A 26,213-nucleotide genomic window follows, 5' to 3' on the forward strand; every position below is an offset into this window, starting at 1 on the left:
CCGACTCAAAGTTGCCCTCGGATTCGAAAACATTACCATCTCGAGGTTGCATTCGAGTCGACAACTCGGCGAAAGGAGGAACACGTTCGTGTATATTTTGCGAGTCAAGTCTATGACGAGTTGGCGAGCTAAATGATTCGAATATCGATGACTCGAGTAAACGAATAACGTGCAGTTAGTATCTCGGTACGAGTTGGTAACTCGGTCTCGTTTTCGCACTTATAAGTCAGGCCGCATATCAAAGACGCACGGAGCAAGTATTCGGAATCAGGTGTACCGAATCGTTTGAAGTTTACCACCTGATTATGGAGGCTCTAAGGAAGATCCTGACATCCGTGGATTTTAATTTTTTACAAGAAGTTAAAAGAAAGAAAAATTAAATTTCACGGGTGCAGGGGCTTCCCTTAGAGCCTCTATGTTCATGTAGAAAAAATTCCAAAGGATTCGTTATATCCAGTTTGGAGAAAAGTTTCGTAAACGAGACGGACGTCGCTTTTATTCCACCTTAAGTGCTTTGACGGTAAAGGCCTTTATAGATACTTTGAGTGACAATGACCACATGCTTATCAGTAATAACTGGCTAAAGAAATTTCTGAAATAGGGTAGCACGTTAAACGTTCTTCGATTTTATTTTCTGGTTCTTATGCTTATCGATGCATCGTTAACACGACATGCGTGTAATGGGCCTGAATGCAGCGTGCGTGTTATATGCGTCGTGACAAACTCGCATTCGTTCGTACCGATAATTCGAAATACGATAGAAATGACTCGAATAGACTGGAATATGTGTTTGATTCGAAATATTCGACTCGTCGCATCCGTAATCGATAGGTATATGTGTATAAAAATTTTGAGGAAACCTCACCGCGGTATCAACGCCCGATGAGGGCGCGCCCTGGCGGCGCGTCCCGGAGGCTCGCGACGTTACGCGTCGCGAATCGAAAAAGGGGATCGAAATTCATTCCTACCGATCGTACGTGGCCGTTTCGATGCTCGCAACGGTAAATAGAACGAAGACCGTCCGCCGAATCGTGGTTGGACTCGACACACTTCGTCCACTACGAGTTTACAGGCGCATGATAATGCATGCCCCGCGATGTAAACAAAGTAAGATCACTCGTTACATTAAAAAAAAGGTGTTGATAGCTTTCAGCGTGGCCGGGCTCTGGAAAAGTTTTATCTCGAATTTTCACAGCTGCTTCCACACAGTACCCAGATGACGACATTTAACCACTGTGAAGGAACCAGCCATGCGAGCGAGTGATAAAACGATTGAAAAGGGTGGCGGCGCTGATAGCTTTTCAATTTTGGAATCCTATCCGCCGACCCGACGCGTGAAAATTGTAAGCCGGTTTTCGCAGTTATCGTCGCGGTGCGCAGGAAAAAATTCGGCGTTTAACGCTCCAGTCGAATTGCGAGGTGATAAGCTCGCTGGATCTTTTTTTTTTTCGTTTTTCTCGCGGTTTTGCCCGCAGTTTAGAGCGGTATTGGGCGAGCGCGACATCGATAAGCACCGAGTAATAAAAGAGATTCAAACAAGTCGGTTTCCTCAAGTCTAGAGTATATTTGAAACAAACCTCGTTCCGCAAGCTTTCGCGACTTCGAGTACATCGAATGAAAGGGTTCGCCCTTCGACGGCGATTAAATACCTCCCCTCTTTCTCTCTCTCTCCTCTAAAGGTAGCTTCCGGGCGAAGACGTGATTGGTAAAAGTGTGGCGACCTTGTCGAAAATCGCCACGACATTGGCGGCGGTCTTCGCGGTCTCCCGTAGCCTGCTTAAATTCGGAATACCAATAAAGGAGTACAAAATGAAAATTAATCGATCTCGGAGCGCCCCATTGCAGGTCGCCAAACGAGAGGACGAACCGTCGTACGTACACAGGAAAGAAAGTCCAATTAAATAGCCCTCTTCGTTAAAAAAAAATCAGCGTTACGACACGTCAGGGCCAAAAAAGGACACTTGTCCTCTAAGCAGTCTTCGGCGCATGCGCCCTCGGTCCAAATAAAGCGTCCTTAGCCTTGACGAATCGCAACGCTGTTCCCTTCGAACAGGGTACAAGGTTCTCGGCGTAGGATTTCTTTCGACAATATAGGAATCCCCCAAAAAGAATGATAAAAAAAAAGGTAGATCAGCGCGTACCGTATTATCTTCTACGAAGATCGCACATACAGTGATAAGAAGTCATCCGTATTAATCTCTCCTCTCTTCCTCTGCCCTCTCGTAGGTCTTTCTGTCTATCACGTTTTCGCATTTCCAGGCGCTCTTTCTCTCTCTCTCTCTCTCTCTCTCACCGTCGGTCACTCATACCTGCACGCATGCTTCTCTTTCTCTCCCTCTCTCTCTCTAAATATTTAAGTAAAAAATGATACATACAAAATCAATAATTATTACAACGTTGACACAGCCAAATCTTTGTTTAAACATTTCTTTCCCCGCGCTGGTTGTCCCGATGTACAGTGTTACGTTTCTGGTTTCCTCTATAGCTCGCACTCGCTCTCTCCTCGTACTCTCATCGCGGGGAAGTGGACGATAAAGTCGAAGACTCGCGTCCCTTCCCTTTCCCCGTCTCCTTCATCAAACTCATTGAACACTTGGTGGATCTTGCAAGTATCGTATCTGGCCGATTCGTCGCGATCCGATGCGACGGACGTGCTTTTTTATCATATTTTTTCCGGTAACCCGCGACAAAGAATTGGTCAAAACGCGATGGTCACGAATTCCCCAAATATGGCTCCGACGATCCACAATAGATCATTAAAATTCACGAGGAAACAACGCCCAGGTTCCCGGACCCCGAATGCACGTTCATCACCCCGAGAAAAAGAATTAATTGAATGAAAGAAATATTTTGTTAATTCAAAGAATAATTATTTCACTTAAATAAACTCGAATCGATCGGTCTCGTCGGAAATATGACCATTTATTTTAGTTTATTCGAGTCAAATAAATATGTCTCGAATCTAAAAAATATTTTTTTCGTTCAATGACATTTTTCTTCTCGGTGCAGCAACGCTCCGTAAAGGTTTATCACCAAGTTGAGGTCAACATCCCCAGGAGCGACTCGAAGATCCCGAGTTGTCATCGCGTCTCCCCGCGGTATCTTTAAGGGGCTCTTCTTTACATCCTAATGACGATACGAAGAGAATTAGAAAAAAAAAAATAAAATAAAACCCTAATTAATCGTAGTCTTATCAGCCGAGAGCAGTCTTGATTATACAATATTCAATGAAACCCTCCGCGACCGCGGCCGCGACGAATCGGTCAGGTATCGTCTCTATAGCATTATTCGATTGATTGATTTACAGTGTTATAATTGCAATAGTACAACTTCAGCTATAATTGCAATAATATAACTATTTATCTTATATAACAACACTGGCTTTCCGTGGCTGTGTGACTCGGGAGAGGAAAGGAGTATAACAACACACTATGATATTAGTGTTATTAGTTAATCGATTAACATGCTTATAATCCTTATACGACACATGCATAAAATATGGTTGCGTGCGCACGGTTCCTTCCGCGTGTTCGCGCAGCGTATGCGTGTATGCGTGTACCCCTCGAATAAATTCTATGCACGCGACTGCGAGTCGTAGGTTTAACCACCGGCCGAGCGGTCATCCTTCGTCTCGCCCTAATCCTGTACAGTTCCTGGCCTCATCCCGCAGGAGAGGCTGCGGAGAGAGTTCCCGAATCCCGCGTCTTTTCCTACTTGGACGCGGAAAACCTCCCCGAGTGGTTCCGCGCATGCGCGCGTCCCGCGGTCGCGCCCTCTTATCGGAAAGAGGAGCGCGGCGCGTTATCTACTTGGATACTTCTTCTCTTGTAAAGTTGGCAGCACAATGTGTGTTCGCTAGGACCTCCACGTAGCGACCTCGAGGGAACGTAAGAGAAAAAAGCGCGTACCTCCGATAATCAAATAATAATATAATAATAATTATTATCGATAACGTAATCGTGTAATAATGCGTGATGATAATAGATAGTAGTAGAGAGGTGGTGGTAGTGCTAGTAGTGGCCTGGGTGTATGCGTGTACGTGTACGTGTATGCGTGTACTCGTATGTGACACTAACCGTGATATAACATTAATAATAATAGTAGTAGTAAAAATAATCGTAGATTGTGATAATCAATCGTAATAATAACTAATGCTTAGAGCTAGCCTACTTTCGCGTTATAAATGTTCATCGCCCATACAAATTTCAGTCGGTTTCCGGCATGTCCTGCCGTGTCGATTTGTTTTTTATTTATTTTCTTTTTTGCTATTATTTGATACCCTTCTTGCCGCAAAAACGAGACACCCCCCACCCCCCCCCCCGCGAAACCCACCGTTTGCAGACACTCCTCGCACCCTTTCGCGCACTCACCCTCTCGCGCTCCGAACCTTTATCTCCTGTGCCTCTCTCTCTTCCTTTCTTTCCTCCTCCCTCGCCATAATTCAACCTATCGTCTCGTTCGTCGCATCTCCACGCTTCGCCCTGCTCTCGTATAAAATCTCTATATATAGCCTTCTCCGTCAAGTCTCTTAGTCTCACCTTACTTTGTATTGCTGAATACTAAGGAGCATACGGGCCGCGCACGCTCGCGGACCGATCCGAGGTATTTGGTAAGAATTTTTTTTTTCGCGCGTATAAAAAAAAGGATCTCGAGGCGGGAAGTAAAAAGAGAGAGAGAGGTGACGACGTCCTGCGAGGGCCTCGGATGGTGGGCCGACCGCCCCCGTTGGGCGCGCCGCCCGTATGCCAAGTAATTTAATAATTAATCATCGTAATGGTAATAATAATTAACAATAAAAGATCCGTGAAAAGTCGTGTACAAAATTGCATACTACGTGGTCGTCGGTCCGCTCACTTGGGCACGCGGTAGTAACGTAGTACGAGGTAGCCCAAGGTCCTGAAGACGACCAGGAACGCCAGGAGAACGGCAGTGTTCGCCCAGAGGGGCAGGCCGGACCCTCGGGAACCGCTCTGGCCCTCCAGGATCGCCGACACGGGTATCGTCGTCCCGTTCTTGCACTCCGTGAACTTGCTCGGATGGGAACACCTGTTGACAGACATCGCAACTTTTTGTTTTCTCTTTTTTTTTCTTTTTTTTTTCGAAGACGCCACTCGCCAAGCGGGTCGATTTCGGGTCACCGATGGAACGGAAATCCATTCGCACGAGGTCGACCTGGCGCCCGGGTGTGTCGGGCGGAAGTGCCGGGGCTTACATAAGCCCTGTGAATTTAACGACCGGCGACATATCGCCGCACACCCGTACGCATGCCACTGTCTCGCGTGACGCATCCCCAAGGCCGGGTTCCTTCTGTTCGCACATCCTCCGCACCTACGTGGCGAGAAAAATGGCGAAACAGGACCAGTGTTGCCAGACCCGTGAATTAAATCCCCGAGGATTGAACTCCACCTCTGCCCACTTGCGGAGAGATACCCAGAAATTCTTGTACAGTTTCTTTTACGTAATAACTCGTACTCTTGTTGTTAAAGACGTCTTTCAACGCTAGCATTGAGGTATGCCTTTTTTCCTCAGTGAATGCGTGGTATCCGCCCATTGATTACTTCAAATTTATTCGCACCTCAGGTGAAATTTTTTTTCCTCCGAGGTGGAATTAAACCCCAGATGTTTAAGATCTCAGATTGCACCTCTAGGAGCCTAAATCCGCCAAGATCTGGGTATAAAATCCTGAATCTGGCAACATTGAACGGATCCAGCTCACCTATACCTGAGAGTGGTCGGCGCGAGTGAAGGGCCCAATCGTAAATAGTATCTTGACTTACGTGATCGGCTCTCCGACGCCGAATTCCAGGATCTGCATGTTCTGATAAGCGTAATGCACCATGCTCGCGTATCTGGCCCAGGCCAGCCAGGGCGGCACGGCGGTGGCCAGGTAACCACCCAGGAGTTGCGTGGCGAGGGTGTACAGAGCCGACGCCGTGATGCTCACCTGTAGGTCCAAGCAGCAGGCACCGACGAAGAACCCGACGCTCTGGAATGACACCAAGGACTGTGATTAAATGGTGAACAGAAATGACGCACGCCCGCCAGGTGGAACGCCGGACGGGGCACATTTAATCGGACGCCGGATAAATCCATTTTGCGACCCGTAAACAATGACCAACTGTCGCCGACGTCCGGATCAAAGGTGCCTGGTGAAAGGCTGAAAGGTAATTACTGTACTGGGTGACAGATCGTTTCCTCGTGATAGCCGTTCATAACCGCATGTACAGGTCGACGCCCCTCTATCAGTGGACGTTAAGATCCTTATTACGGATTCCGAAAGGTGAGACACGGATTGGAGTCTCCGCAAAGCGTTGACCCGATTTGAAGCAGGAAATCGGTAAAGAGTTGGTTCAACTTTCAGCATTTCCGGGGACGAGGCAGGATGGTTCCATCCCAGGAACCTGGGAGGAGGAGCGGTGCCCAGATAGATGCTCATAATCAGCATGTAGGCGATTGATTTATCCATATTGACATCGTACCATCTGCATTGTGTGGTGAAGATGTGTGATGTCGTAGGATAGGTTGATTTGAGTTACATTTTGTGCTCAATACTTGATTTATGTGTGCGAAGTATACTAGTATACTAAATGTCATGTAGTTATCTCATGGTGTATCGTTGATGTGACACTATGACGGCGTTGGATTACATTATGAGATAAATATGAGTGCAGAGTGGGAACGCACGATCATAGCTACAAAGATCACCGTGAGTCATGTAAAACCGGGATATGAATATCAAGTAAATCTGGGTATCTGGAGATCGAATTGGGATAATTGCCGTACCTGAGCCACGACCGTGTTGAGAAGTAGGAACGCTAGCAACGTAACAAAGACCGCCGGGCTATGGAAGCCCAGCATAGGGTAGCTGATGATATGGTAGACTGCTGGCAGTGTTATCGTGAGCGGCAACTCGCCAACCATCTTGGCCAAGTAATAGGCTGAAAGTCGATACGAACCCGACAGCCGCTCCTTGTTGATTACCTCGCGTTCCGGAGGGACTGGAAAATCATGAAAGATTCGTGAGGTGCCCGGTCGGTTTTCCGCCGAGTTCAGCAACTTCCAAGAGTACTTACAACTGGAGAGTGCACCGAAATGGGCAAACAGCATCCAGTAGGTCGTGCTGAAGAACATCCAGCCCTGGATGTCGTGCAGAGCCGCCTCGGTCCTGGGCAGCCTCAACCACAAGAGTCCAGCCAGAAGACCCAGAGCTATCGTCTGCAGCCAATTCAATCGCGACAGCATTCGGGGTCGCGCCTCTTGGAAATTCCTCTCCGATAATACCTGAGGAAACAGCTTGATTAGTTACCGATCATCCTAGTTACGAAGCCGGTGATTCGAGATCTTCCCGAGAGAAAACTCGAGACTGGACAGTTTAGGGTGATATCTGAGTCCGGTCAATTTCGGCGATCGCACGAGGTCGTTGGTCTTAAATTTTAAGTAAACAACGACCACGGATCGACCAGCAAAATTTTACTGGGACTCGTTTAGTCATGTCGGGTGAAAGGTTACTATGCGCGTACACTCTTGGTTAAAAGGACTAGTCTAGAGATATTAGAACTTCTTCCGAGCCACGCCATGTATAAAAATTCCTCCTGGGAATCCCTTTGCAAGGATTTAATCGCACTTCCTTTCTGTACGATCTAAATATCGCCACTGGGCGTGCAGTAACGATTGAAACGTGTAAATTGATCTCAGCAGTTCGAACAAGGGATATCAATGGAGGCTTTTCCAACGGCAGAGGGCAAGGCCTCTATTTCATCGCCTCAAGGGGCGCCATTGTGTCCATTGCCATGATTTAATGTTAGCCTAACCGTTAGCTATAAATCTTCCAGCAGGGCGCGGATTCAAGTCGGAACAATGATCGGGCCAACCGAAAATCACCGGGGAAGAGTATCTCCGTCAAAAAATTATAAGGGGAGGAAAAGAAAAATAGTCCTCCACGATTCGTTGCGTTCGACGAATACAACGTTGCGTCACGTATTAATGCGTGCTCGGTTACGTTGAAGCATCAGCTGGTTCGACTGCATACCGTTGGAGCAAGACTTTTAACCCACGTATCCCGCTTAGAAATGTCCCGCAAGGAGCCGAGAATTTTACGGGCACTTCCAGTTAGAAGCCGTTCCACTCTTTGTCCTGTATCACTCCTTTTACGTGGTCGGCGGGACGTTACCAGAGAAGAGATAAAGATGATTTAACATCTCATTCTCGGGAGGTGACTATACGTTAATAGTATAACCGGTTAGAGCGCTTATCCGGATATGGCGTATCGCATAAACGTGGCCTACTTCCCCTTTTCTCCGGGTTCTTTATTGTGGAGCTACAGCCCAGACATTCCCTTTGTTTCGGCGGCGCTCCGCGAGACTTTGACACGCGCAATGGCGGTGCCCGTTAGGTGCAAGCCAATCGCTAAATCAGCGACTCGTCTCGTGGCCGAATCCCCGGAAGATCTCTAGGAATCCCTGGACCTCGAGGAACTCGGCTAGGAGCAACGTCGACCAGGAGTATCGTACCCTTGGTGGCCTCGGACACATCCGAGATACTCACTTTGAACTGCGACCAAAAGCTCGTGGGCCACTGCCAGGAATAATCGTCGTCTGTGGAGCTCGCGCTACTGCTGGCATGACTCTGGGTGTCCAGCCACAGCGTACGACCTTCGTCTTCCTTCACTGTTGAAAGATACTAAACGTTGGTACGAGAGAATTGACGAGAATCCACGGAAACGACGATCTCCGTATCAATAATTTAGAAACATGACGTTTCTAAAGAGACGATTGCTTTACCTCGTCAAAAGTTAACCCGCTGTAATCCAACATTTTTTTTCGCGCCAAGAAGAAGTTTATACAATACGAAATATGTCGATATTAAACTACTGATATGAATTATTCGATTATAAATTTAGAAATTGTGTACACTTGTTTAAATTAAAATGATTACACATTCATCAGTCATGGGTCGATTCCTTGGTTTTAAATTAGTGGTATAATGAACAGTTATATCTGTATTAAGTTTTGCTGAAGTAATCAAAGTAGATTTAGAAAGTATCGATATATTCGTATGTGGGTTCAATGTCATCTGTTTGCATTTTTTGAGTTTGACTTGATTTTTGCAATAAAACTTGATACGGAGCCTCAGTGCTGCCCCACTCTATTGTAACCAAGGAAGTTCTCTATTGATTATAAATGGATTGTTAATTTATATTAGAAGGAAAACGTTTGCTAATTTCATGGTAGATTATTCTCTTCTTGGCGTGAAAAAGAAATTGTGTTATAGAGGGTTAAATTTAACGTGAACTTCTGACACCCCAAACTTTGTTTTTTAAGTTGAGGTATACAAAAGTGCATGCCACTGAATTTAACAATGATTTTTTAATAGCACAGTCAGTTTTACGACGATCACCCCTATTTTCTCTAACCACGGCACGTGACGTACTTTCTTGAAATTAAATTTAAATGTAATAAATAATTAGTGGTGAGTTAGAGAAAAAGGGGATCTAAGAGACGTCGAGGTAATACTATAGAACTTTGGTAATTCGCGAAGGCTTGCGTTTCAGCGAGTAGACGTGAGCCGATTCGAGTTAAATTTTAATCGAGCCTTGATTCGATCTAGCAGGTGCAGGAGTTTCAATCTCGACTTGTCTCGAAGTCTGCAGCTACGATTTAAACGGGTAAACACAATTGTCCGGGTCCTGTTTATCGTTCGAGTTGCACGTGCACGTAATAAAACAGTAAGAGCTCGGTCGACCTGTGCAATCTCCGTCGATTCCACGGGCTCCCGAAGCTCCGCTATCCCAGGCTGGGAAATCTTGTTTCCAGCTCTCTTATTTACACAAAGGAACGTGAAGAGATTCGAAGTGCTCCCGAGTACTTAATAATGTGTTCCGAATTAGATATCAGATCCCAGATAGAAATTCATTATCATCACATTATATGGGAAGTCGATTTTCAAACAATTAGCAGACTATTTACTGGATGAAATGTCTGCAACATATGTACGCATATTATACAACAGATTTGAAGAAAAGTTTGCGGTAAATTTGTAACGCCATGGCTCAAATATGAGCTACGACCCGTTGCAATTGTTTATAGGCAATATAATTTATGCGCGAGATAAATTTAGCTACACATATGCGTACAAACATTGAGACATTGCATGTACTTAACTTTGTTTCATATTTAAGGGTTTTTGGCTCGTTGTTGTGTACCATAGATATGAGTTCCAAATGAGGACTCATAAGCAACATCCTCATGACTCATATCATGATCTTTGATGAGGCAAATTTCATTCAAATTTTGCATCACTTTGTCTATCTGGGATGTTAAGGGAGATAAATTACGTATTTCCGCGCCTCGTTCATATTCCACGGGCTTACCTCGACACCGAGCAACCGCGTATCAGCCATTTTTAATATCGAATGTAACACACGGGGCTGAGATTAATATTCCGCGGTAGGTGCGCATTCGATACCGCGACAAGATCAAAACAAGTCATTAAGATGACTAGAAGAAGGATGAGCGTTTCCCGGAATATAAAGGGAGGAGAAATGATAAAGCGGTAATGCCATCATAACTCATCCATCATCGCGGATCCCTAACAGTGACGAAACACCCATTACTGATACCGTCGCATCGTCACTAGGTCTGATGCACCGACGTCGATTACAGGGTACGCGACACTGCAAACAATGCACTCGGACATATAGCAGCGATGAGAGCCGGGACGTTCACGCGATACCTCGAATCATAACTCAACGTACCCGGTGTTACGAGATCCTCTTCGGCACCTAATCTAAAACCGTTGATAGGAGATACCTCCGAGCGAGAGGTGCATCCTCGTGAAGTGTACTGATCGGAAAACAGTCAATCGGACAAGATTCTATTCGCCGCGAATCGCGCATCGCTCCGGTCGACGACAATTAATTTTCCGACAGTACCGTAATCAAATTTACTAGTGTATTCTATATCTATAGGTAGATTGATCACGTATCATCTCGCAGAATCGCAGGCTAACGCAGATACGTATATATCTTCACATATACCTTGTGTAAAAGCATTCATAAACAGAGCATTAAGAACTGGCCCATCGAATTGAACGTAAAGCGCCATTTTATAATGTATTAGCGGTCAAAGAGTTTGATATTTACAAGAATCAAAAGTGTGGCAGTTAATATCATGGAAATGATTATGTGAAAAGAATTTTATGAACAAAATTCGACACACTGGAAGCATGGACTTTCCAAGGCTGTATATATTATTATGTACGCGAGTATTTTGTTTATCACAGACCACTGGTATCATTAATTTTTAATTCGCGTGCATGTCATAAGCGCGTGAATTTCTTTGGTTACCGTGTTTTTGGGTTTGCATATTCGGCTTACGTTTAACTATTCCGACCACGCTCATGGTTACTTTACGTAAGGTATATGTGGAGGTCTTATCGCGGGGTGTCCGCACACTGTATAATACCGTTGTGGGTAATGTGATGCTCGTGATAATGAATGAGATGGTCGCAAAGCGGATGTTGGCTGGGGTTATACTCTGGACGAAGTTCCGGTGGGCAGTCGGGACCCTGTCTCATGGCTCTGGCTGCAGCCACGATGCGTTCCCGAACCTCTTCCGGCCCCTTTATCTGTTCGACTGAAATGACGTTTTCCCTGTTAGTCCATCCGCCTTGTTCATCGCTTTGTTCATCCCTCGCGGAATTTCAGCAGACGAGACTTACGTATGAAATCCGCGGGATTGTAGTGCGGGAGAAGGGTCAGTCCGATGGTGGCGAAGAACCTGCCGATGTTGACGGTGGATCCGTAATAGCCGACCTGACCTCGACTCAGGAGAAGAAGCTTGCTGAAGCTGTGGAACATCCTGGAGCTGGGTTGGTGGACCGTCAGCACGATGGTCTTGCCCTCTTGCTCGGCGTACTTCTTCAGCCGGGAGATGAGCGCCTGGGCGGAGTGAGAGTCCAAGCCACTCGTTGGTTCCTGAAGAGGGACATGACGACAACATGAAGAGACGAGCGTGAAAACGCGCGAAGATGTTTCGAACATCGCGGATGGACACGGATTTCCCAAGATAGAGCCCGCGGAGACACCTCGGTCGAGCAAACATCTCTAGGCTGCCACCTTTATCACGCCAAGACATACTCAATGTATTGGGCGGGTATTGCTCGATAAGAGATTTATTGGCATAACTGTGCGAATTGTTTGGCTAACGGCACATCTACGGTGTGCCGTTGCCTCGACGAATCCGCGGACTCGATGCATTATGGATGCTGCGATGGATGTCGAGGAGAGTCGCCTCTTCGGGAACGAGAGGCTGCATGCGCTATCGTGATCGGGAATACGGGCATTAAGAGGATAAACATTGCGACTCGCGATGGGATTACGTTGGGTCGTGGTGTCCCTCGTTTTCAGGCGAGCACGTATCGCCGGTGAAGCCGGCTCTTCGACATTGTGTTTGCGGTGAAAGTCGCGGAGGAAGAACGCAATTGCGTCGGGATCTACCGCGTGGGTATCGAGTTTTTCTCGGAACGAGGGTGTACGCTCGCTGGAAATTATCGAGATGATCAGGGACTATCCAGTATTTAATGAAATATCTCTGTTCATATATACTGGAGTATGGGGATAATTTGAAAATGTCCATGGAGTGGCAAGCCCGGGGACGGACAGGAATATTTCCAGAATACATTCTTCGGGAGTGTTTTTGGGTTATCAAGGAAATGTCTTGGAAGCATCTTGATTACATCTTAGGTGTATATCTCTGGGAATATCCGCCATCGTCTCGGGCATTCTTATATGCAGAACTCAATCTTGTAGAGAGCCTTACGTCGAGCAGCATCAAAGACGGATTCGTGAGCAGTTCGCAGGCTATACTCGTCCTCTTCTTCTCTCCGCCAGAAAGGCCGCGTTTCGTGTAATCGCCGATAACTGTACAGAATGAAAATGCCTTGGGTCAGCAACGTCCAGCAATGGATCGAGTTGGACAGACTCGCAATGTTGTCTTGTGGGAGATTCTTATTGTGCTCCGTGACATCTTTACATAGGACTCTCGTTTGGAGCTTCATCTAACTCCTGGTACAATCTTCAGGAAGTACGCGATATGACGTTTACTTGAAAAATTATGCACGTTTTGATTGCACGCATCAGAATCTTCCACTAGAAAAGAAATGCACCAAAACCCTGTGTTATGCAGCGAATTTACCCTATTTGCCAAGAGACAACATAGGAGCCTCGAAAGTGTTTAATCGACGATCAACTTTCCAATAGTTTAACCTTTCCTCTACATTATCAGAAAGATTAATTAGGACAGTACTCTAGGAATCTAAGATAACCATACATTTAACCAGACTCCAGTAATCAGACTTCTCTAGTGATATTAATCCGACTATCTTATTAACGATAACCATAAAAATCTTCCAATCAGGCGTACCTATTAACATTAACCGCACTTTTTTTTCCTAACACATAAGTTCACGGTAAAAAAATCACGACAGCAGTCGCCCATAGAGGTATCTTCCATGAAAACTTAGAAAAATTTAATTGTTGCACTTAACAGTCTCTAAAATAGATAAATCAACAGTACCTGACATTTAAATAAGATTCCATGCGCACCCTGTGCTTAAAAATCCCTATCTATCGTTTAATACATATTCAGTGGGTGTATAAAAAACAGAAGTTACGTATATAGGCGCAACTATTAAAAATTGACTAATGGCCAAGTTTTTATAGCTAATACTTCTATTTGCGTCGTAAATCCGTCGTAGAGAGGAAGCGTCGTCGGAAGGGCCCGACGCGAAGGTTCAGCTCGTAAAGTGCAACAGCTGGGTGCAGCGTCGGGCCGAGATCGTGCAGTAAAGTGCACTTTTGCGCAATCGTCCTTACGGAGGGACCCTGCGGTCCGTTGGAGGCGGACCGCAAAGTCTGAGACCGCTAAAGAGGAAGGTGTCGGAGCTAAACGTCGATCGTCGATCGGTTTATGCTCGGCTTGTATACTCACTGGTATCCTGGCAAGCGGCGAGGTCGAGGACCTCGATGATGTGGTCCACGCACTGCATCTTCTGCGAGTGGGATAGCGTATCCGGAAGTCGTAGCCGGGCTTGGTACTAAAAATGTCAACGTAATTCCATCGTTAGCTCTCCGAGCGGTCGCGGTGTCCATCGTTTCGCGATAACTCCCGGGGCGAATCGCCGGCAACGATCTCGCCGTCGTTAAGCCCGCGATCCGCGATTTACGATTACGAACTATCTCCAAGGATCCTAGAGCGAGAGAGGCTCGACGAGAGACATCTCTCTCTCGAGCCTGGGAGCGAGATTTATCGCGCGGCCTCGCGAGTGCAGGAGGGCCGACAACGAGGCCGCATCTGGCTAATAACTTCTCTACAGGAAAAAGCCCGGCTTTCTTCGGTCTCGGAGTCCCTCCTCTCGCTCCTTTCGGTGGTTTTCTTCGCTCTACGCCTGACTAATCGGAACCTTGGACCTAAGAATATATGGACGGAGCCCAAAAGTCTCATCTTAAACCAGGGGAGACGCCTGCGCGTCGGAAAGGGAGGAGAAAGGCGGCCATATTAGTCAGCCAATTTTTAGTCTACTGTTTAGCGGGTCACCTTTTCCATATTTCCCATTCTCTTGGGCTTCGCCTATATATTCTTACGTCGATTTATAGAGATCGACGGATTTGTAAGATGGTCCTCGGCCGGGGGTACGGCGCGAAGGACGTCGATCCCAGGGGATGCTTAAAATAAACTCTCCCTGGCCACTCTAAATTCCCGAGATCAAGTATTTCCATAAATTTCCTTGCGATTGAAATCTCATCCTCTTTTTCAGCATAGATGGGGGTTAAACCTCCGGTCAACCCGGCCCTTGGACATGGGGCAATCGTTTTCACCAGTCTTTCTATAATTGAATATGCAGATACTCCAATGATACTATTAATGAATGATGAACCGATAGTCACTTAAGGAGGCTCATATCCATTGAATTTCAAAAGTACCCATTTTCAGATAGGTGCACGAAAAAAACCCGTTTAAACGATTTAAGCGCGCTATTAATAGAGTATTAGGTACACATTAATATAATTATTTACCATCCTACATAAAAATCTGTTTCAAGCCATTTTCCAAAAAATGTAATTTTCCCCGCTTCGTCCTATATCTCACGTTGGTTCCTCGGCGGCGTTGCAATTTACATCTCATCTCCCTCTAACAACCCTCCCCAATTTTATGAATAACGTGTGCACCCCTGGGCCGATACCTCATGTCCATACAGGTGGTACAGTTCTTCTGCCAGGTCCATTATAGCCGAGGGGTTAAACCTGCGGTATAAACCTGGCCCTCGGACAGTCGTTTTCATTAGTCTCTATTTTTCGTCCAGGTGCTAAACGTTCGACGACCTTGGAGAATTACTGGAAGACCTCCCGAGCTCGCAGCTCCGTTATGGAAGCCGGAGGTCCCGTGGTCCTCGGCCCGAATAGCGGCTCAAAATGGGAGATTTACTTTTCCTTTCGAGAGGACGCGGGGGACGAGTACAGTTAGTCCAGTCAGGAGACCCCAACATCCGTACGGGTTTACCGCTCGTCTCGGTCACGCGTCGGTCGCTCGCATGGACAACGCGGACAACGGCCGTTTCTTGCGCCGCGAGGCGCCTCGAGAAACCTGCCGTTACGCCACGGATCCACCCGTCACCCGGACGAAATTGATCGAAAGGCGCTCCCATCTATTGTGCCGACTAATCGAGCGGAGTGCGTTTACCTACGTGGGCGCGACGCTGAGATTTCCTAACGGCGATAGCCGACAGGCACCCGCGAGAAATTTAGAAACGATTACGACGCCATCTTTGAAACAGCGCTGCGTTCTTGGACCACGCGCGTCGTCGCTGACGTTTATTTATCTTCTTTCATATTAATTTGATAAATGCATTGTGTACATATATGTAATTATGCGTGAAACTCTTCCGAATTTCTTGAACCATAAACAGCGTTTCTTTACGTGCATAACGAGTTTGGCTTGAATGTTTGTATACGTGGAGAATGATTTTTCAAGGCAATGACGATTTTCCACAAGGTCAATCCGTGGAATGGAGATGAGATTCATGGAAATAAATTGAAGCGTACGAAAAGCACAAAGATCAGAAGGAAAGTGTTAAAGGTTAATGGTCTTTGGTTTGTCTACGTGGACGCTATTCCGAGATTTCCTAACGGCGTTAGTCGATAGGCACCCACGAGAAATTCAAAGACCATTACGACACACCAACCTCCGGATATGCGTCGTTGCGTTTCTGGGCCGACGCGTTATTACAAGTTTGACTTGTTATCTCAATTAACCGAGCAGGGCTACTTTTAATAACCGACATCGGCTCATTCGTCGATTTCGATTTCTCGAATCCCTTTCGCGAAACTCCTGGAAAATATACGAAAATAACGCATTGACGCGAGTTATCGAAAACGGATATCTTTTTTTTTTCTCAGTCGTCACCTATCCATTTAGTCCCCGACTTCCTGGATAACCATAGCCTGTGTCGACGCAAGTCGGAAATTTCCTAACGTGATAGATACCCGTGAGAAATCCAAAGACGATTACGTCTCTTGTTGCGCGCCGTTGCGTTTCTGGGTCGCCGGAATATTATAGGTTTTACTTGCTATCTCAATTATCCTAGCACTACACAGGCGGGACAATTCGTTACGGTCGATCGAGGTCTATTCATTGTTTCAAATCCGCAAGAACAAGAAACTCACGGGCCACGACTGAGTACCTGGAAATTTCCATGGGCAAAACGTTAAGGCAGTCCCGCGTCTCTCAAATTATCCTAAATAGCGGCTAGTCATCGTCACACCTCCTCAACGTACTTTACAAATTTAATGGATCCGTTAATTGTTTCAAACTCTCAAGAACAAAGAAAGGTCACGATTGAGTACCTGGAAATTTCTACGGGTAAAATATTTCGGCAATCCCGTGTTTTTTTAAATTATCCTAAATAGGACGTCGTCACTATCACCCCTCCTTAATGTAGTTTTGAAATTTGAAAGAGATCTATTCATTCCTTCGAATTCGCAGGAACAAAGAAACTTACGAGCCACGATTAAGTACCGGGAAATTTCCGTGGGTAAAACATTAAAGCAGTCTGGCGTCTCTTAAATCATCCGAAATAACGACTCGTTACCAAGACACGTTAAGAAGGTACCTTTCAATTTTGAAAGGACTTCCTTGCGTCGGTATGAAAATAAGTAACCCGAGGCCTTATATGCGACGGAAGCGACGCTTCCGCCTCGGCGTAAATCCTCGGAAAATTATCCGGGCTTCTTTTGGCCAGGCAAAAGTCGAAGGAATTCGGAGGAGGAAACCGGCAGCGAGAGAGTCGTCGGTAATCGTTACGATCCGATTTCTACATGCGAGCACCATTGGGTCCATGTTGCTCGGCACGTAGTGCAGGGACTTTCATCGCTGGGAGCGCGTGCAGGCGCGTGCGTGACATTCGCTCGCGCACGCGCGCACCGATGAGTACTAAGTACCACGTAGGGTGCATTCCAAAGTCTCTTGTTCCACATGACTAGAATATGGCGTCGTCCCTTTCCCTCGAGACGACGGCTCCGCGCGATTCCCTCAGAATTCCTCGTGTTTATCCGAGTTTCCTCCAACGAACATGCAGATGGTCCGATGACCCTATCATTGAACGATGAACGGAAGAATGATTAAGAAAGCGGAATGTTAAGAACCCTCACTTTCCAAATAGTTACAGGAAAAAAATGAAACACATTTAAATTCTTTAAGCGTGTCATTAACCATATTCTAGGTACACATTTTACATAAAAATCCGTTTTAGAACTTCAGTAATATTCCAAAATCTTATATTTTTCCCGCTTCGTCATAAGATGCCTCTCGTTGGTTCCTCGGCGGCGGTGCAATTTCCATTTGAACTCTCCCCCAATAGGAATATAAATTCGGTTTAACGTCCGCTTCCTTCTATTCACTCTTCTCGAGACTTGGGATCGAGTTTTCCGTGCAGCACCCTCCGTTTTATAGTAACAAGTATTCCGAGGCGAGGTGCTTGATCTCCTATTCAATCGCGGAGGTTTTCCTCCCGCGATGTTTATCGCTGTTACGGTTTCTACTATTCATACGAAATTACTTAAGAAAGTGTGTCTAAGGTCGCTTCAGGTTATGCCGGAATAAACGTTTCACTGTTTCAAATATCGGCCAACTCTCCTCTCTCTCTCTCTCTCTCTCTCGAGTGAAATAGCCGGAGGTTTCTCCGCAGCAGCTCGCAGCAGCTCACAGCAGCCCGCAGCGCGTTCCGCAGTGGCGCTCGTGTCGGTCTTGCCGCGGCGAGGGACGGCGCCGAATGTTTTTGAAACACGTAAGACGCACGGTTCACTGACCGAGTTATGACGTCACCGGCTCCCCCCACCATCTTGCGCGGTAACGGTCGCGTCGAGAAACAAAGTCTCGCGCGCGGGCACTCGCGCACGCGCGCTCCGGTCGATGGTTCTCGCACACACGTATCGCGGCAATTGATTCGATTGCGAGCTGTCGTAGTAAATCAATCGTAAGATGCCAATGCGATTACGAGTATCCTTCTCCGCTACTCGAGGAGCCGATCTCTCTCCTTCTCTCTCTCTTCGTCTCGGGTCGTTCGACCTCTTTCTTCCTCTCTACCGCTTCCTTCGATTTCGGGCGCTGGCGTACGCGCCTGGGCGCACGCGCAGGTCGGGTCACGTGGGCTGGAGTAACGGGAAACGCTCCATTTTTTCTCCCATCCGTGTCCTGGCGAAAATGACGAAACCGGGCGAAACTTCGTATATGGAATTTGTATTTCGGGATCTTTCGTCGCCAGGTTTGGTAGAGGTCAGGTAGAGAGAGTAATTTGAATATTTGTTGTTAAAAATACGAGTGTAATCATCCACGGTTCTATACGTCGGTCTAAAATGGTTATTTATGTTGACTAATCATTTTGACCAATTTTTTCATTTTCGTCGACATGAGGAAGATCGCCCGATCCGGTAACATCGTCGGAAAATAGGATTTCAAGCCGCATCTCCTTGGCAATTTTCCCTAAGGTAAATTCTCGTTCAATTTCGACATCGCGTAATCCCTGCTGCTCGTGAGGAATATCACGCAGGTGTCGCCCTCTCATTTCCGAGATCCTTTGATCGGACTTTCGAGAGAGCTCAGTGGCGGCCATCTTGAAATTAGATAGCCATCTTCGTGGGGGGACACTGTGTTTTTATTATTCTCCATTACCGTCCGCCTTCGTGGAGTAAATAAATCTGACGACATCTTCTGCCGTGTAAACATAAGGTCGAGGTATTCATTTCGTTCTCTTTTAGATTCTCCAACCGAAGGGCCACGGCAAAACTCAAGCGGGACGTTCGATGAATAATTCCGGCAAGACGAGGTCCTCCTTCGAACAAGTATGGCGGATAGAAACCGAGATTTCACCGAGCCGTGACACAATTTAGGGTTACGTACGCCCTGATGTCATTGTCTCGAAGTTTCCAACTTGTAAGTAGCGGAACGCACAAAATCCTTGGATTAGTAAAGGTTCTTATTGTTGCACGTTTCACAGTAGGAATTGAGGTCAATAAAGTTATTTGAATTTTAACCGTCGACAATGAGTTGCACTCTTCGCTTATCCTTTACTCAAGGTGGAAGAAGAATCAATAGTCGACCCAATCGAGTCACGAAGTTAAATTTCGAGCCAGGAACTTTGCCGATTATGATGTAAGACCGACATTGCAGCTCTTTGCAACGTTATCTAGGGGCTATTAACAAAGCCATCCACATTTCCGTGATAATAACTTGAAGAAGGTCTTAATAGCTAGAAAACACGAGATGTACCTACTCCACATGTCGTACTTGGAGTAATGGGGAGACCACGGTAAGTATTAAGTACCTTCAATCGCAATTAAACCACATATGGTACACGCGGCCAATAGCGCCATGCGAGTAATAACGCCATTGGCCTGGGAAATCCGTAATGCAGTTGCATTAGGATCCGGTAAATAGCACCGGAATTGCCTTAAGAGCACAGCAAGGACTCGGTAACACATTACGTACATAAAGTAGGTGCACTCGAGCACTCGGAGTGCACTATTTCATTGTTTGTGCCGTGATTTCAGGGTTTACACCTCTGGAGCTATTACTAACTTCCTTTAAGTAAGTAATTTTCCTTTATTACTACGTTTACGATTATACCACACATTGTATTACTCATTGCAGCAAGCCTGGGAAATTCTATTCCTATATCAGATAATCAGAACTACAGGCTTCGGCGTCTGTATCGTGATATTTGCATATGAATGTCAAACAGTGCGTACGTTGGGAGAATAATAACGCCAAGGGGTGCATTATTCACCTGGATTGCCATAACACCACCACGTTGACGTGCTTGTCGAAAACTTTTACCGAAGAAAGAGTAAGGATAACATAAACACTTTCTGTTATTTTAGTCGATACTTTTCTTTAGTTCCTGTCCCACTAGTTGTCATTATTGAACGTGCACCGTAATAAGGACAACCAAGGCCCTTGACGTTATCCTCTCATGAAGGTAGGATATCTTCAAGAAATCGTCTTGAAAAGTGTAAAGTTCAGACATTTCACCTGCATTTCTCAGTTCTGGGATGAAGGGATTCGAAGAAAAGCCAACTAACCTCCAAAGTCTGTCGCAAGGTAAGGTCCGGAAAAAAGACGTCCTGCTGTTGGACGTAACAGATCCGTCGACGCCATCGTTTGGTAAGCCTCTCGCGGTTCAGCCAAATTTCACCGCCGTCCAGGCCCACTCGGCCGGAGAGGCAATTCAGCAACGTCGTCTTGCCGCAACCTGAGAAACAATTACGAGATTACTGGGTAAAGCTGGCACCATTCCTGCGGAACTTGGAAAGCGAACGCAGTTTCTTCTCCGTTTGTTATTGCGGTATGCCTCATTGTCATTGACATTCCGTAGAAAGAGCTTTTGGAGAGAATAAAGAATTCACGGAGCCTTTATCAACTGCAACTAGCGTAGGAGTTTATCACCTAGAAGAGGATGATTAATTTCGAACGACCGCGAGATGCTGCGCTCTCAAGACAGAACTCACAAGATCACGAGTTAAGCGACACGGAGCTCGTTTCTGGTAGGACAAAATGACACTTACGAGACTCATTTTCGAAATTTATTTTAGGAATGCATCGTTGGAGCGGTGTTTCTAATGGGTCCGGTGGATGATTCAATATGCGTGGGGGTCTACTTTGATATGTTCAATGCTAGGAAAGTATGACTCCGAGCGGCCTGCAAAGATGTCAGCGTGGATCATTCTCGCGTTGGCTCGTCATAAGTGCAATGGCACACCTGCTTTCTTTCGACATAGGAGAAACGCTCTCGGGTAGACTCGGTTCAATATCTCCGTGCATACTGTTGTGTACGAATGCCTAAGTATTGCGCGTGCATATGCGTCCTGGGTGCATGCATTTGCGAGTATTTCTGTACGCGTGCATCTTCGCGAGTGCATATCGCTCACGCATCTATGTACGCTCTACGGGCGTCCATTTTCGCGGTTCTGTGTTCGGTTCTTTAGGCTTTGCGCGGCGAGGCAAAGTTCGCGTCATACAAGGAGAACAATGCCAAATGGACGTCTTTGTCTTCTTAGTCAACGAGAAATTCGTCGAGCTTGCTGTCGCAATGCTGCCGCGATTTGGGAATTACCGTCGGAGATCGGTACTTTACATCCGTATACTGCAAAGAGCGAAAGCAATTTCTCTCTTCATTGAGCTTCGCATTAGGTTTCTCCGCATCATGGCGGGAGGTTAACTTCACTCGCTTTTACGTTGATTGATTAAAACCTAACCTAATCAATATACGACGCGACTAGGGGCCGAGTATGCCCTTTCCTTCCTTTCTGACCTCTTCTAAACCCCGCACAGTTCAAAATGATTCACTGCAGACGACTCTAATCCCGTGACTCATAATGGTCTCTAGGGGACGCCATGTCCTTAAAAATGTTTCCCGCTATCTCGGTCTATTAATATAATCGTCACGGTATTTCCTCCTGCGCTTCACAGAATGTTCATATTTAAACACGAATAATTGCGAGCATTTGAAGGTAGCAAACCATATCTGGAAACCGGAGTTTTTTAATTTTTAATTCTATGTGTAATGTGTAGTTTTATATGTATGTTTCAATTAGTTCTCGGTATCGTGCACTGAGAAAAAAAATCCATTGAGCCAAAGAAATATTTTGCTAATTCAAAGAACAATTATTTAATTCAAATAAACTCAAATAGATTATCATCATTCCGATGAAATGTTGCGTCCAACTTATTCGAGTTTATTTGAGTAAAGTACTTATTCTTTGAGTTAAGCAAATATTTGTTGGCATTACTCAAAGAAATATTTCTTTGGTTCGATGACATTCTTTCCTCGGGGTGGACTTTGATTTTAATTAAAAGGAAGGTTACCTGAAGGGCCCATGACAGCCAATAATTCGCCTGGCTTGACCACCCCAGAAACATCTCGGAGAAGAGCCCGCTTCTCCTTGACCACCTGCAATCCTCGGAAGACCAGCTGCACCGGACGGGACTCCAGCGGACACACCAACTGCAGTGCCGAGCTTTCCACTCTGCAAGAAAAACAAGAAAACACCCTCAGTTGCTTGTGACAATTTCGTATTAAACGAGTTTACCGGTCACTACATTTAATTTCAACGTGGCAATGTACCGAAAGTCCACATGAATTTTTCACAGAAAATCATATAGAGGAACGGCGAAAAGAAATGAGCATTTCAGTTGCACGATAAAAACTACGATATCGTTAAAAAGACGCAGACGCTGTACACGTACTGTGATTTTCGTTGAATGTAACAGACGTACAGCGGGATATGTGCCATCGCTTCAACGGAATCTAATTGAACTCGAATGAAATTTCATTCCATCCAACCGAGCTGTTTCGGTCGAGCTGAATTTCATTTGAATTAAACGTATTCCGGTGGACGAGGTTTAATAGATTCGATTGGATTAGAACTTCGTTCTGCCGACGAGATCTGCCTTTTCGGTCACTTCTCTCCGTGCAATATTCGAAATATTCTTGAGGAACAACTCGATGTCAATAAGCGCGATGCGAAGTTGTTCACGAGTTCGCGAATGCCGTAATAATGATGACGTCCCGTTGGAGCTATTCGGGTGGCAGCAATTAAGTTAAGAGGCTGATGCGAAGTGGCAGCTCCGTTATGAAAGAATGGTGCACTTCTTGAAACACGGATAAACGGCGTCAGTGGTTCACGATGATAGGTACCTACACGCTGAACTGGCTCACGGTTTAGTGGATATAACGCTGGACGTATCGCGTATCGGTGAGCTATCGTTGCGGCAGCTGACAAGGCCTCGGTCAAAGGTGGCGATCGAATTCAGAGTGACCTATCGTAAGGATATGGAAGGAAATTTCTGTTTCGATTACGAAGATAGGCACGAGCGAGAGTAGATATAACCGAGGATGGATAGCGTATCAGGGAGTTATCACAGCAGCTGACAAGACCCCGGTCAAGGGTGACGGGCGAATTCAGGGTGACTTATTGTAAGGGTGTGGAAGAAAATATCTATTTCGATTACGAAGATAGGCATAAAAAAAAAGTATGTATAACTAAGGATGGAAAGTATATCAGAGAGTTATCACGACAGCTGACAAGGCGTTGGTCAAGGGTATCGGTCGAATTCGGGCTGACCTGTCTCAAGGAAATCAAAGAAAATTATCAGGAAGGTTATCCTCGCTTATCCGAAGCATTGCGTACCTGCAAGATATTCTCATGACAGCTGTCAAAGGCTCTGCCAAGTGCGAGGCTGCCGATCGCGACTGCTGTCAATCCCTCGGCATGCGCCGAGTGGGTGAAATCGAAAGAAGTCGGTTCGGATCACGCATTGCGCCTCCGATACACAAAAAGGCCAGCGTCATTGGACACACGAGATAATAAATTCCCAACATGGCGATATCTCGCGTCATCTCGAGTTCATTGAACCTGGCAATATGAGCTTCGACTCTAAACACTCGTTCGTTTCGTGATATTTATTGGTGCATGCACGCTCGTGCTGGGGAGCGAGACGGACCGATACGCAGAAGGAAGGAGCGAGGAGGACGGAAGCAGGGGCACGCGACGCCGATTCGCCGAATAGTCACCTAGTTTATTCGGCGGCGTCCTTAGACGCTGGACCAGCCTCGACCCGGGCCGACAGGGCTTAATTTAAGTGCGAGAAGAAAGGAAGAAGAAGCAGAGAAGGACCCTGCTCTGGAGCCCCGGGACTCTAGTCGACACCAGAAGATCCAATGAATTCCATCTTAATCCTCCTTGCAACACGGAGTCAACTTATCCTCCGCTCTTAAATATTCAGTCCAGAGCGATTCCGACCCAAAGTGGTCCGCACCAAGATTAGTAAGTACCAAGACCCGGATCCCCTTCATCTCGATATATAATTCAACGTTTCAGAAGTCCGGTCGAAGATTCTTTGGAGGATCTAGCCCTGTCTCTGTACCTCGCTATGCAACGAGACGTGAAACGTTAAGACACCCTGGGAAAAACGTCTTCAGCTGATCAGTGTTCTATAGGGAAGAAGCTGGCACTCGTCGGCAACTCCTAGCATTCCTGAATGTCGTGGAAATTAGGAATGCTCAGGGTTCAGTGGCCGTGCAGGGCTCGTTCGTTTCATCTCGATTTGCAGCGAACCCCATCATTGTCTACACGTTTTCGTCCGACCTCATCTGCGAGATCTTTCAAAAATGTCCTTCCAAATGATTCTTTCATTGGTACTGCATCTTTGGTCGTATTTCTCCCGAAGTTGGAACGCTATCAGAGACGGTAAATCAATGGAAAGGACCTTTTGACCGGAACGTCAAGCAGGGGCCACGGCAATCGGCATTCGGCCCTGACGATAATTTGCGACGGGCACGAGCGGGCCTACTAGACGATTGGCGGCACTAAAGCGATACAAGTGGCGCCCCGGCGAAATAGTAATCTAGCTCGTGCGACGTCCCTTGGACGCGTTTCGGTCCTCCGTGGGACTAGGTCATCGTCATCGCCGACGACCGACACGTGGCCCGCCGACACGCGGGGTTAAGTTTCGCCGAAAGAAATCGGCCGGGACTCTAATTAACCCCGGAACGAAAGTACTTCAAGAGAGTTCGTCGAACCCGACGGTTCAACGAACCCCGAGAGTCGCCGCTCTCCGGTTACCTGATAAATCAGCCGAGTGCTCGAGATAGGAGACGACGTCATCGAGGGCCACGTCCCTGCATTTTGGACCAGGGCTCGTCGGACGACCTGACGTCATCTGTGGGCTCTGGACTTTTCTAATCTCGAAATGGAGCCCTTGTTATCAAAAGAGACTTCGACTGGAGATCTGGTCGGACCTGGAGGTTAAACTTCGTAGCGAGGTTTTATAACCTGACTTATCGTGGTGAGCTGCTCCGAACTCCATTTCTCAATTACTTTTCATCGACAATGGTCAAATGTTTACAGAGTTATCGATTTTTTCCCAATCTAAAGGGAAATCGTAGAAAAGGGAGCCAAACGGGGGGTAATTGAAAATGGGCCTGCAACCTGCACCTAGGGAAGGGTTTCCGATGTAAAATTCTTGCCGTTAGTCCAAGTATTACTGCAACGAGAACGAGACTTTGTAAACGATGCAGTTCTTTGCCAAGAGTACAAATGTCTATTTCTCGTCGTTTGAGGTTCAAGTGAGCGGAAATAAATTTTATCCAGTTTGATAAGGTTTTTATTTCTCCCGTGATTTCTCGTTCGAGCCGCGTCGGAAATTCGTCCCGGAGGGAGACCCCGGAGAAACGACGCGTCCGTTAGACGCGTTAACCGCCGTTGTACGGCCGTCCATACAGGTAAGACATTTCCAGGTTTATCGTGCAACAATGCAGCGGCCGTTGCAGTCGGAGCGCGGGGCGCGGCGGAGGAGGCTGTAAATTTTCGCGAACGCGCCGCTCGTTCCGGGACTTTACGTTGGCCGCGGCGAGCACGCGTTATTTACGACACGATCGGGAATTTGCACTTGGACTTTACCGGGCTCTCTCCCTTTCAAAGAGCGGCCCCGAGAAGGGCCCCCTCCTGTAATTACGTTCGCGGGTTTCGTTGGCCTCGCCACGCGAAGGATGAGATGCGATCTCTTTCCAAAAAGAAGCGCGCCTCGCCCTGCCCTGCGTAATGGGCACCAGGTATGCGCTTGCACCCGTGTGCATCTCCAGGTGCATCCCCATGGGCAAAT

The 26,213-nt window shown here is 46.6% G+C and overlaps 1 protein-coding gene across 1 annotated transcript; it reads right to left on the reverse strand.

Annotated features, from left to right (window-relative positions):
* Nucleotides 1-4,407: 4,407 nt before the first annotated feature.
* LOC105703218 (ABC transporter G family member 9) lies at nt 4,408-22,843 on the reverse strand. The gene is made up of 12 exons (XM_012431448.1): nt 22,778-22,843; nt 22,416-22,608; nt 20,633-20,802; nt 13,989-14,094; nt 12,819-12,919; nt 11,719-11,974; nt 11,463-11,633; nt 8,545-8,666; nt 7,074-7,281; nt 6,784-6,998; nt 5,778-5,986; nt 4,408-5,046 (listed from the first exon to the last, which is right to left on the reverse strand). The coding sequence occupies exons 1-12, from the start codon at nt 22,841-22,843 to the stop codon at nt 4,851-4,853; spliced, it is 2,013 nt and encodes a 670-aa protein (XP_012286871.1). The 3' UTR covers nt 4,408-4,850.
* Between the last annotated feature and the right edge of the window lie 3,370 nt (nt 22,844-26,213).

This window comes from Orussus abietinus, unplaced genomic scaffold, assembly GCF_000612105.2.
Source record: "Orussus abietinus isolate OABI.00-Male unplaced genomic scaffold, Oabi_2.0 scaffold188, whole genome shotgun sequence".
NCBI classification, from domain to species: Eukaryota; Metazoa; Arthropoda; class Insecta; order Hymenoptera; family Orussidae; genus Orussus; species Orussus abietinus.

Excerpts from the sequence above, each read along its gene's own strand:
- LOC105703218 (XM_012431448.1), bottom strand. The coding sequence starts at position 22,843 with ATGGCACATATCCCGCTGTACGTCTGTTACATTCAACGAAAATCACAG. Across the intron at positions 14,095-20,632 it reads CCTTGCGACAGACTTTGGAG|TACCAAGCCCGGCTACGACT; the intron begins GTTAGTTGGCTT and ends TGACATTTTTAG. Across the intron at positions 12,920-13,988 it reads CGCCGCTTGCCAGGATACCA|TTATCGGCGATTACACGAAA; the intron begins GTGAGTATACAA and ends CATTCTGTACAG.